The sequence below is a fragment of the Ochotona curzoniae genome, unplaced genomic scaffold (genome assembly GCF_017591425.1).
Source record: "Ochotona curzoniae isolate NIBS_2020 unplaced genomic scaffold, NIBS_Ocur_1.0 contig_21, whole genome shotgun sequence".
NCBI classification, from domain to species: domain Eukaryota; kingdom Metazoa; phylum Chordata; class Mammalia; order Lagomorpha; family Ochotonidae; genus Ochotona; species Ochotona curzoniae.
Window position 1 is genome coordinate 9,669,550 of NW_024465322.1, and position 13,705 is coordinate 9,683,254.

General features: G+C 36.9%; 1 protein-coding gene across 3 annotated transcripts in view; it reads right to left on the minus strand.

Moving 5' to 3' along the window:
- The window catches only part of FSTL5 (follistatin like 5), a 196,459-nt gene that overhangs the window by 136,579 nt on the left and 46,175 nt on the right, over positions 1–13,705 (minus strand). For all 3 annotated transcript variants that reach the window (XM_040971412.1, XM_040971411.1, XM_040971410.1), the window contains exon 3: positions 6,034–6,282. In XM_040971412.1, coding sequence (XP_040827346.1) covers positions 6,034–6,282 — 249 coding nt within the window. The remainder of the gene's footprint in view (positions 1–6,033; positions 6,283–13,705) is intronic.

Below are 13,705 nucleotides of genomic sequence, written 5' to 3' on the forward strand. Positions count from 1 at the left end.
TGCACCCATGTGGGACACCCGGAAGAAACTTCTGGCTCCTGGCTTCGGACTGGCTCGGCCCCAGCAGCTGTGGCCATTTGGGGAGTGAACCAGTGTTTGGAAAATATTTCTCCATCACTCCTCTCCATAAACCTGCCTTTCCAATGAAATAAGTAAATATTTAAAGAAAAATTCCAATTGATTACTGTCACTTAACTGACGAGGTCAATCAAACCGCAAGATTTGCCAGTGCTGTAACACAAACTTCTGATTTTAAGCCTAAGTGTTATTTAAGCTATAGAAAAATAAAACTGAATTTTTATACAGATGTTTTTGTTTGGGAGTTGAGCTTATATTTTTAGAGTTATCTGTGATGGTTCTAGCTGCTTCAGTTCTAACTGTGTTGCTATGTACGAAATATCAGGACAGAAATACCACAGCAAGTAGCAGAAATAAAATATCAGTGTTTATAATCCACTTTGGCATGGGCTCAACATTGTGCTGAAAACATCTATGCATATAATGTTGGATGTCAAGAAAGATTATACAAGTGAAGCGGATTTCTGCCTTGACACCTAAGTTACACAATAATACAACAGCCCAATACAACTGGTAAAAGTTCATGTCCTCAATTTGGTTTTATCTATTAGGAATTAATTTTAATTACTGAGTAGATAGCAATCTTTAAAATATGTAAAATGGAGTAAAATCTGCATTTACACTTTCATCAGAAGTAACGCTAAGAAACGGAAGATATAATTTAGAAGCAACATTTTTTAGTGATGGTAAGCACTTTGAAGATAAATGTAGAAAAGTGTATCGCCCCCCAGGAAGGCTGTCTGAGCAGCAGAGGCCTGAATGATGGGAGGAAATGAGCCATGCAGAGCTCCGGCAATGAGCACACCCATGGCCGCAACAGGGTCTTTCATGGGAATGAACTAGTTTTCCTACCAGTGAGAAAGAACGTGAGGGCGACAGGGCGAGCAGAAACAGGATGACTGTAAAAATAGCTAGGATCAGAGGACAGCTGGATTACAGGATGCTTTCTCAGCTGTGACTGACACACTCCATGTTGTTTTGGGTCCCAAAATTCACTTTAGGCACTTGAAGGACAGTAACACAATTTTACTTGTCTTTTCTCAAATCCATTCAAATCTTCCAAATGGATGCATAATTAGTGGGAAAAATCAAGGACGGGGTTAGGGTCAGGCTTACACAAATGAAGACCTAAATGAAGATGTGTGTATATTGCAACATTACTAATTATCGTCTTTTTTTCTTGTTAGTTTATTTGCATATATGCTGTTACTTATATTATGACAAATTGAAATACAGTTGGTTCTTTAAAATGTTTACCAAAGGAGTATTATTACCACTCACATGTTATCTACAATAATATCTTGCCAACTTTTAAATTAGTTGAGTGATACTTGCAAAATCAGTTTAATATCTAAAATTATATGATACCCAATTTAATAGGTAAGCTTGTGGTTATTTAAGCTTTCCAAGGGGAAAATGGAGAATCCTTTGCTACAGTTGTGGAGAGCAGTGTTTTAACTTATTATTTTTTTAATACATGATGTTTCCAATGATCAGGGAAGGCAACAGATACGTGTTTAAATACAGATAAAGATCAAACAGCTAATCCTGAGGACAGCAGTGACTCCCCTGGCTCCCTACTCTCCATGCCTTCTCCAAAAAGCTGCCGAGATTAGCACAGAACACTTCTCTGCCGACATTAGTGCTGTAAGCGTCCTTGCCTACCCGCCCATTGTCTGACATTTTGGCTTAGTGGACCACATCTGCCTGCTAAGAGGACAACTGTGCATATCCTCTGGGCGTCAGGATGAAGGGCTCTGACAGGTCACACATGCTGGCTACTCCACCTGCAGACAGAGTGGAGAGTGGACTTGAGTCCACTTCTTCACGATTTTGTTAATAGATACTATTCCTACACGATTTCAAATTTCAAGCTTCAACATTTTCTTACGTTGTTGACCATTTCTTTCTTTCTTTCTTTCTTTTTTTTGGCTCAGTTATGAAGCTCTCTTTCAATCACTCTCCACATTTTATATGCCATCACTTTTACCAAATTTAAAGACGTTATTCATGTGACTGGTACAAAATATTCTATTCAAAGTTAATTTTCATTTCCTTCTGGCACAGAGAGATCATTTAAAAGTTACCCTTTTAAGTCCCTATCAAAATACCTTGTTGTTATACTAAGAATTTTAGAGAAACAATTTTTAAAGAATTGCCTTGAAGCACCTTAATATCACATGTATCTTTGAGTGCATGCTTGAAAAGTTTCAAAAATAGCCAAAGACTTAATGTCCTGTGTCATCGATGGACTCTATTAACCTTCTGATCGCAGCTCTTGTTTCAATCATACGACAATACTACAAGATGAACCTCAAGGTACTGAGACGTGATAGCAGCACAATGACTACGACAAGAATTCAAGCAAAAATGTACAGACATTATTTCTATGAGTGTCCTAAAGTATTTCGTCACTTCAGATTACCCTCAAAGAAAATAAACATAAAAATAACCAAAGCTAATCAGATACTTTTGGAATTATTCACAGCTGCAACAAGTGCATTTCCCAAGTTGCTACTGATTGCGATGTACATTTAAGTGAAAAGAACATCGGCCTCTATAGTAGTTTCAGTCGCAGCAAACGGTAAAACGGTTTCTAACCAACAGATTTCCTCATACAGGTTGCATGTCTTACGTCTTTAAAATCAGTTATGTCTTTGGTCTCAAGTGTCTTCCTCCAGCGTACACGTACATCCTAAGTCAGCTAATTATGTTTTGTATCACAAGCTGACCTAATGCTGGTCTGAAAAGATGGGATATTTACTGTATCTGCAGCAGTTAGAAAATTCTTTCTGGCACAGGCCAAGCTAACTTACCACAAAAGTGACCGTTATCACAAAAGCTGGGAGTTACAGAAAAATAGAACATTCTATATTTTGAAGATATTCATCAAAAAATGATGGCAAACAAATAATACAATCTAAGCATAGTCCGTTATTTCAGAATCAAATAGAAATAGAAATACAAAAGACAAACTTTACAAAACATATTGTTCTATCAACTGCTCCAGAAAAGACAAATTCCTCAAAAAATTCTGGGTAAATTCATGTGCGGACTTCAAAGACAATGATGTTAAGTGCTGAGAACACCGCTGGCACATTTCAATATCTAACAGAGAAAAACTGCAGATAGACGTGGATATTTACAAATATTTCCAATAGAGACTTAGACGAAAATATTTTAATCTGGATTCTAATCATAACTGGAAAATGAGCCAAGCTTGTGCCTTTGGCCCAGAGGTTCTATTTGAGAATGTTGAGGTCTCACACTGGAGTGTGCGAGTGTGAGCTCCCATGTGCTGGTAAGGCACCAGCGGCCAACTCAAGGAGGTAAGACTCAGATGCAAGACCTGACTCCTGTGTTACCGTTAATGCATGTGGAAAACAAACCAGCAGGTAGAAGCTCTCTCCATCTATTAATAATAAAATCTTTTTAATTAAAAAATGAATAATGAATGCAGGAGATATACAACTGTAATCTATTTTATTAAGTTTAAATAGGCATGCCAAAGACAAATAGGGTCAATTTAATATGTGAAATTACTTAGCCTGATCCTTAACATGTGAATAATGCTCTTTTCTTTAAATTTCTAAATTGTTTTTTTCAAGGGACTGGCGCACAATGGCCCCAGCGGCTAAATCCTCGCTTTGCATCTGCTAGGATCAGAAATGGACACCAGTTTGTGTCCTGGCTGCTCCACTTCCCACCCAGCTCCAGGCTTGTAGCCTTGGGACCCTGCACCAACGTGGGAGACCTGAAGGAAGCTCCTGCCCTTGCCTTTGGATTGGCTCATCTCCAACTGTCAAGGCTCCTCGGGGGCGTAAGCTAGTGGACGGATGCTCTTCCTCTCTATCTCTCCTCTTCTCTGTAAATGACATTCCAATAAAAATAAATAAATCTCGAAAAAACCAAAAGAACATGCAAATCTCTCTCTTTCTCTGTCTCTCCCTCATCTCTATGACTCAACTAAATCAATCTTTAATACACACACACATATGTAATTGAATATCAGATTTTGGAATTATTAAACATGAATTTATTTTTTCTTCCATTGGATTACTCTAAAAGGCAACATAATTGTTGAAACTCCAAGCAAAATAATCAAAATCTGACCACAGATTAATTTTCACTACCAAAACTACAGCCTTCAGATTTACAGCCTCCTATTTTATATCTAAAATTTGGCCACACGTACACCTATAAAGCAGGCAAATTGTTTCACCAATTGCTTATTCTTTCTCCTACTGAAATTGTTGCTTTATAAGTTAGCTCTTAGGCAAAACACTTAAAAAAAGGAACAAACATAAAATTAAACAATTTCTGAGAGCTGGGAAACATGCTAGCATATGATAAATAGCTCGGATAATGTAAATGGAAGTTCAATAGTTGAGATGATAAGATGGTATTTCAAAGCAAGCACAGATCCTATTTGAGAAGAAACCTATTTTAATTTTGAAAGAGATAAATTTTTAAAGCAGTTGTGGTAAAGTCAATTGATAAGGAAGATATTTGTAGTGAGTGGAATTATGCCTCAGTTTGCAGCCAGTAGAAACACCAGCTTATTTGCCCACATATATCTAATATCTAATATATCTTTGCTTCATGATTATTTTGTGGATACCAAATGAACAAAACTTCAGCCTTAGAGTATTACTTCAAATTAATATATTTATATGTCCATATTTCACGTATTACTTACCTTATTTATGATATCAGCAAAATAGCATTAATTTCTACTGTACCATGTCAGATTAGAATGACACATTGAAGCATTACAGAACAAACCTCAACTATTTAGAAAGTAGACTCGATAGAAAGAAAAAATAAATTCAACTTGAAACTGAAACAGATCATTTGATTAACCAAAATAAACTAACTCACCACAGAATTCAGGTATACATAAGGCACCAGCATAAATAACTGTGTTTATATTGCTTGATTTCATCAAAGGGACTCTGGTAGTATGCAATATTGCACCTTGCATCCTTTGAAAAATCCTGTGTGTCATTTATGATTATTTGAAATAATACTTTCTTCTATTATATTTGAAAACATATATAACTTTTAAATTTTCAACTTCTCGGCAAGTGAAAATGTACAAAGATAATGTAGCCATAAATTTCACAATAAAACTATGAATCACATTTTGAAAGGAAAGCATACTGTAAGATCACTCTTCAAAACTGAAATCTGGAACTGGAGTAAGACTACAAATAATGTTGATGAGATTTCTACATATGTAACTCCATAAATGTAGTCACTTGTTCATGACTGTTAATGAGAATCTTTCTAAGGCATTACAAACTCGTCATTAACAATGGTAAAGTGACTCAATGATTTATTTATGTAACAACATGAAATATTCTTTCAAATTACTGATTTGGCAATACTTTCCAGAAGTCAATGACTTCGAGAATATGAAAGTAAATGCAAATATTTTAAGATATTAAGCAGTGGTCACTTCAGATTCATTATCTGAGTCTACCATGAATTCTTTATAGTTATTTCAGTAAGCAATTACAGGATCTATGTCACTTGAATTATTCTGTATAAACTGAAACCATTTTCAATTAGGAAGAAGTGAGATAACATCACAGCAGGTTTGGCACACACAAGTCCTTCAGTTCCACTCCAGGTGCTGCGCACTGAGTGGATTTGGCCCAACAGACTGCATTGGGCACCCTGTATCCACGATTGGGAAGCCATACAGTTCAATGCCAAAAGCTATATTAAATTTTGAGTCATAGTTTGGCCAGCTTTATTCCCATAAGTGCATATCAGAATTCAGAATTCTGTTCATGTAAATTTCCATACAGTGCTGCTTACTGGCATAATTAAATCTGGTTTCTTTTTAAACATTTTCTGACTTAATGTTACAGTCTGAAATGAAAGGCGTCAGTTGAGAATAGGAAAGGACTGAGGTAGGCCGGCACTTCCAGAACAACTTTCACCTACCTTTAAAGAAGCAGTCTTCATTGTGAACAATGGTGAGCTTCTGCTTTTTCAGGCAAGCGGCTCGGTGCACTTCACAGTGGTTTTCATAGAACTCTCCGTCAGAGGCACACACAGGCTTGTAGTGCCGTTTGCAAAGGTCCATGCAGGTGCACTCGGCTTGGCCAGTCACTCTGCTGACCACACAGTGCCTTCCCAAACCACAGTACTTATTTTCACAAGATCCGAAGGGGTCATCCTCAATGAGAAACCCTGAAGATGAAGAAAAACAGAATATCATTCTGTTCATATGTCTACAGAACTCAGGCAACTCAAAGCATCAAAGGAAACACTTGTTCAACACAGTTCCGGTAGCATCGGATTCATCAACAGTATTCATCCAATATCAGCATTGTTTCAATAGGAAGGGTTGCATGCAGACCCACAGATCGGGCTTTTTCTAAAACAACATTCGTGCCAGGCAGCCCCATTCTCTTGAACTCTGTTCTCCCCTCTCAGGTTAGTGGAATGTTTAAGGAAATAAACTATGTCTACACAATGGCACCGCTGCGATTGAGAAGACAGGTGCTGATACGGCGCTCTGTTGTATCTCCGGTAATTGCAAACTTCAGGCACTTCAAAAATCTGTACCTGTTTATTTTCTATAAAATGAGGGCAATCTTACATCCTCAAAGCACTGTGAAGGCAAAAGGGGTTGGCATTTAATAAATCATTCAAAGGACACAAAACTGTAAATAGAAACAATTTAGAAAATCGGATTCAGTAGTAACTTTGTGTTAACATTTAGTCATGTGTTTCTAAATGGAATCTGAATTAATAACATTAAAATTATACCAAAGACCAACACTATCAACTGCTTTTGTGAAAAACAAATAATAACTGCAAGATTTACTGATGTATTCCAATGATTAAGAAAGCTCTGAATGAAGTTCAACCAAAAAAGAACATAGAATTTGAGGGACAAAAGTGAGGTTATCTGAAAGAACAGACACCAGGTAGTTTCTTTAAACGTAGTTATAAATTTTGATTACATATATAAGTATATGTAATCCACTAAATAGTTCTTGAACTTTGGGCTGTATTGGAAAGTCAAAGTGATGTTGTTTGCTTCTAGCTGTTCTGTTTCTGATTCAGGATACCTGGCTTTCAGCCCATAGTTCTTTTGGGAACAAAGACCCAGCTAATGAGTATCACAAGCCACAGGACAACACTTTCCTGCCTCTGATAGGAGATCTTAGCGCTTCGTCTGAGCAAGTAAAATAGTCAGGAAAATTGAGACAAGTAATCATGAAACAATTTTCAGATAGATTTGAAAAGAGATCTTTCAAAGATAAGAACCATAGAAGATAATAATATTTTGAAGATAGTGGGAAAAGACATCGGAAAATCAGCAAAATTTATTATGTGGATTGACAGGATATTGGATACATTTTCTACTTTACCAATGTTGGTTTTAATAGTCAGTGTATTAAATTAGATAGGAAGGACATCATTAGTCTGAATACGTATGTGTGTGTATACATATGTGTGTATATAATCATTTATATATATATATATATATATGAATTTGTAGCATTTTGATTTTTCACAAGTTGCTGAGGTTCAGCCAAGCACTGGCATATCAGTGATCAGACAAAACCCATTTACAAATACTGCATCTACAAGGAGAGCGAATGCCTCATTACGCCATGTCCTAGTATGGCAAAAATCCACCTGCACCCAATCAGTGGACGTCTTCCTTTTTGTTTGTGAATCAATCCATTCTTGTTCTTGATTCAGACTTCCGGGCAGGGCCATTCTGAATCGCTCTTCATTCCAAATGCTGACTAATACATTTAGTTAACTTGTTAATGTAAATGTTTTTAAATCTAATTTATATAATTGCTTTTTTTAAACAAATGAAAACATTGAAGGTCAGAGTCCAGAATTATGTAAATGATGATTATCAAATAATGACTGATTTGAATGTAGAAAAAATATCTACTTAACCTTGTATGACACATATGTAGATTATCCAATCAATTCATTTAGAGTCCACAACCAAGCTGTTATTATAACACAGAAACTGCGGTAATAATAATAATATAGAATTTGATATTTTCTGAATTCACATAATCAGTTAATATTTGCCAAAATAGTATTTTTATTTATTTTCTTATTACCATAGAAGGAGTTGGGTCTATATTTTAGTTATGACTTTAGGTCGTGGTTTGAATCTGTTGAATCCCCTTGCCTTGGGGAAATGTCTGATATAACATAGGGTCACAGTGAGAGTACAAGAGTACCTCAAACAATTTTCCTAAACATTGAATGAAAAGATACATTTATTTTGGAGAAAAAAATATTTTGAAATACACAGATAGTTTTTCTACAACATGGCTCTTCCAGATTCATCATATCTGAGTTGGCAAGTATACGCCAAGCCTCATGGCTTAGACATATCCTGGCTGACAGTAATTACTCATGACTAATGCTAAACTTTAAGTTGAGAATAAACCAAATGAACATGATCAGTATGTCAAAGACTTGTTTCAAATATGCTCAGTTATTTAATATATTAAAGGAATTTTAATCAATAAGAGGTTCCTGCTGGCTTATACTTGACAAAATAGAATTTACCTCAAAAACTTGGCTATTTATTTCAGAAGTACACCATTTATAATTTCTATCCCTTTAGAGAACTACAAAGCTGTTTTAACACAAATCCAACATATGACAGCATAAATATCCCGAGCTCTTTTTTTGTTGTTGTAGTGATGGCCTTTTTAGATTTTCAATCTTAATGTAATTCTCATTGGGGATGTATAGAAATCCTACCATCTCTCTCTGTCTTCCTATTTTATTATTTAGCTGGCTGTCCATTCTTGTTACACTTTTTATGTACATACTTAACATAAAGTTGATCAACATTACTTCCAAACCTTTATTTTTCTGTGTAAGGTGGTGTTAAGTCAAAGAATCAACACATTTTCTTCAAGTGCCCTATAGGGGGCAGAACATGATTTGGACAAAGGACATGATTAATATCAACTACAATCTCACAATCTACCAAGTCACAGCTGCAGTTTTCTTGGAAAATGAGTTAGTTCAGAAGGGTATATAAGCAGGGTATACAACACACACTGACATTCTATTTAAAACAACAATATTAGTGAGAGGGAAGAATCACAGTTTGATAGGTACTTTTAATATTGTAGAACATAATGATTGATCTTTTTTAAAAAATGATTTGTCTATTTTTATGTATAAGGCAGACCTATATGGAGAAGGCGAGACAGAGAAGGTCTATCTGCTGGCTGGCTCTGCGGTGTTCGCAATGGCTGGAGCTCCTCCACTTTTGATCCCGCTCCCCATTCACGGCCTGGGAAAGCAGAGGAGGACGGCTAACATCCTTGGGCCCCCACACCCATGGGATAGAGCTGGCAGAGGCTCCTGGCTCCTGGCTCCTAGCTTCAGCTTGGCTCAGCTTTGGGGCTCAGCTTTGGTCACTGGGGCCATTTGGACTGTGTCCAATGGATGAGTAAATTAGGATAAAATAATAAAACATAGGATAGAAAATACAAAACAGCATGGATATCACTTTCAGAATTCCTTAGTCCAAATAAAAGAAGAACCAGATGGAGGCAGAGCAAAAACAGATGGTAGGAAACAATTAATAAAATTATTAAAATACTTCCCAGAACTGATGCACATGCACTGCCAAACTGAGAGTGATCACCCAGTGTCCAATAAAGTGAAGTAGGGTAGCTCATGGTATGACATGTTGTGAAATTTAAAAATAGTAAGGACAAAATTATTTTTCTAGCAGCTTCAGAAGAGAATACTAAAATGTTCGGTCTCACAAAATGAATTAGGGATTAAAATCAGTTCTCTTTTCTCAGCTTCAATGGTGGAAGCACGCAGGAGACAAATGTATAGCAAATTTGGAAGGCTAAGGACCTGTGTTGGTTTCTCTGACTCTCATCTCCCCACACTCTGCTCCTACCTCCACCGTACTCTTCTCTGTGTAAAGATATTTACACGTTGACATATTCCTGAAAAGGCAAATAGGCAATGGTAAGTGTGGAAGCAACGATGCAGATCTCACCTTGTCCTTCTAGGTCTGCTGTAATTCTTAGCAGCTTATGTACACTAAAGTCTTTTTCAATTGCCCAACTTGTTGCAAAATACACATACCATAAGGTTTATCAACATGACGATTCCACTAAAGCCAACTTACCATTCTACCAAAGTGCCCAGTTTCCTCATGGCCTTGCACTCACAGAAGGCTCATGTGATGTGTGGTCCACAGCCCTTCTCTGCACCTCTGCCTGCCTCCCCATCTCTATTACAATAAAGTCACTGTTCTTCATTTCCTCCAGCCATCGCTACAATGGCACTTTTATAAAATCTCTGTATTTGCTGCATGACATCTAAATGAAGTTGAGATTAGAGCCACTTGTTTAAATATTTGCATTACATCCATATCTCCATAAACCTATGATGTCTTGATTCAGCAACGGAACCATCCAAACTTGGCAAAGGATCTCGTAAAATTCATAATAAGTAAATAAGTGTCTGATTTGTTAAATTTATATTGTTTGCAAAAAATGATCAAAATGCATCATGCAGTTGCATTGCAACAGGAAAAACTTAATTATGCAAACACAGATGCATACATAAACATACTCCACACATACAAAGCATTTCAAAAATTGTGTGTGGCTGCATTTATATACATACTCTCAGTAAAAATATCTTTAAAAGTCTCGCAAAAATTTTGCTATGAGAAATATTGAAAAGGGAAACATGTCATGCAGAACACTGGCATACATCATCACTTACTGTATAATGATTTATTTGAGTAGGACAGCTTTTGGCTAACTGGAAGGGTACAATAGTAATGTTTAATAGTATTATGCTGGGGCCCAGAGCAATGGCCTAGTGGCTAAATTCTTGTCTTCCATGTGCCAGGATCCATATGTGCACTGATTCTTATCCCAGCTGCTCCACCTCCCATCCAGCTCTCTGCCTGTGGCCTGGGCTTAGAGGACGGCCCAAAGCCTTGGGATCCTGCACCCAAGTGGGAGAACTGGAAGAAGCTCTTGGCTCCTGGCTTTGAATCAGCTCAGTTCTGGCTGAGAATCAGCCCATCCTGGCAACTTGGGGAGTGAACCAGCAGACAGAAGATCCTTCTCTCTATATCTCCCTCTCTCCGTTATCTGCCTTTTCAATAAAAATAAGTAAATCTTTAAAAACTGTTTATTAAATAAAATGCAACATATACACATGTACATAGAAATGCATATTATGATTCAACTTGTATATTAAAATGTTTCTTTTGGTTTTATTCTGTTGAACCTTTTGGTTATAAGATTCTTTAGTGATTTAATAGTCGCATGCTTATGACTAAGTATTAATTTACTTTAAATTGTAATGTATAGGGAACAGGCTATCACTAAATTTAAGTTTGTTGATGATGCAACTCATAAAAATATTTGTTAGTGGGCCTGGTGCGATAGCCTTGTAGCTAAGTCCTAGCTTTGCATGCTTCTGATCCATTCAGCCCTGGCTGTTGCGGCCAGCTTCAGGAGTGAACCAGTGGACAGAAGGTCTTTCTCTTTGTCTCTCCTTCTCTCTGCAAATCTGATTTTCAAATTAAAAAATAAATTATTAAAACAAAAAATAAATATTTGTCACTGGTTCCCTTTTATTGATCAATAATTGAAAAGTTTTCATTCATTGCTTTAAGGCTCAACTAGTAAAGCAATTAATGGAATAAAAACATTCACAAGACGTGGTCCCAGATGAGGACAATAGACTACTTTCCTAGTTTCAACTGAAACTAGTCACGGTTAAAACTGTCATTTGGTAGTAAGTACCCTCACTTTCTATTTTATCTAGAAAAACTGTGAAAGTATTCAGTAATAAATGGAATAATTTTGAAAATATGTTTCTAATTTGCTCATAATGAAGGTAAGACAATTACTGTATGTATATTAGCTTGGGACAAGGAACAGAAATTACAACAGATTGTTAAAATGCATTTTCTCATTGATGTTAGATGATCTGTGGTTTATAATCATGTTGGAAATATTTGAGATTATGAATGTTTTTCTTTCTACCAAAGATATACCACTCCTCCAAGATATTCTGTCTACTCTGACGCCAAAGGAAGACAAACTGAGTTCTGCATTAGGGTAATGCAGCCATTGATTTGAGTAAATTCTTTGCTTGATAACTTACAGAGGATGCCAATTGCTTCCACTCAGGCTCCTTAACCTGGCTGACGCATTTCACAACTCAGGCATGAAAATGGTCGTGTAATGAAACTGCAAGAGGAGCTTCTGAAAGGGCTAAGCGTATCAGTTCTCACAGCCAGTTGGGAAAGACTGGCTCCATTTGACAGGAAACAAAGTGTCATTCTGGATTATTGAGCAAGCACTAACATGAGGATAACAGTGAATCAGAAAGGTACCTTTTAGTGGCATGGGCAAGATTATGAGCAGTAATAGTGGAGCAGAAGGTCCTGCAGGGCTACGTCTCTAAAGAAACTCTAAAACACTGTGCAACTATCAATCAGGATGAAGAACTCTCTGTGGAAACAGAGTTTTATACAAATCAGAAGAATACTGAATCAGGCAGAAAGTAACTTAATCATTATAGAAAATTTTGTTGTGATTTTTATTTTCCCTTAATCCTCTGCCATTCCTGATAGTGGTATTTTTAAAAAGATGTCAGGCTGTGTCTCCAAAAATTCTAGCTCCAAAAAATGAAAACAACTGATCCAACTCCCTACTAACACTCTTGGGAAAGTCGTAAAAGCTGGTCCAAGTATATGGACTCTGCCACCTGCCACCTGCCAGCTGCCACCTGCCACCTGCCACCTGCCTGGGAGAAAGATGGAACTTCTGGGTCCTGGTTTCATCCCTAGCACTGTGGCTATTTGGGAAGTGACCCAGGAGATAGAAAATCAATGTGTGTGTGTGTGTGTGTGTGTGTGTGTGTGTGTGTGCGCATAGTGTAACTCTTCTCTTCAAATAAACAGATAATTTAAAAGAAACAAATTGACAGAGCAAAGGCATGGGATAATATCCCATATAAAGACTGGTAATACTATCATTAGGCAGAAAAAGGAAGCGACTACAATTATTACAAGAGAAAAACACTGAGTTATATGTTGATAAAAAGGCAAAGACATAAAAAGAAAAAAAAAATACACACACACACACAATTCAGAGCTCCAAAATATATGAAACCAACATTGACAGATTAGAGAGATGTGTATTTCAAGATATCAGTTGGAGACTTGCATACCTCACTTTGAATAATGGAGCAAACAGAAGGTCAATAACAAAACATAGAACTTACACAACACTACAGACCTACCAGATCTCACACACACTGAAGAAGAGCCTGGAAAGGGGACTGGGGGTGAACCAGTGCCTAAATGGGATGAGGGCCCCCCAGGAGAAGGGTTAGCCTACTCTGCCACAATGTCAGGTCCCATTAGAGGTTTAAATGAGTAACTTCCCATTCTGCTACTTTGGAAACTGAATCATCAGCATTGGAGTATGCAAGCATCTTCTATTTTTTCAGTCTTCTACTGACATTAAAGTTTCTTCAGTCGAGGCTCTGCATTTTAAGTCCCTTTAGGGTAAGCACCATGAATTGAATTTAATTTTGTCACTGAGAT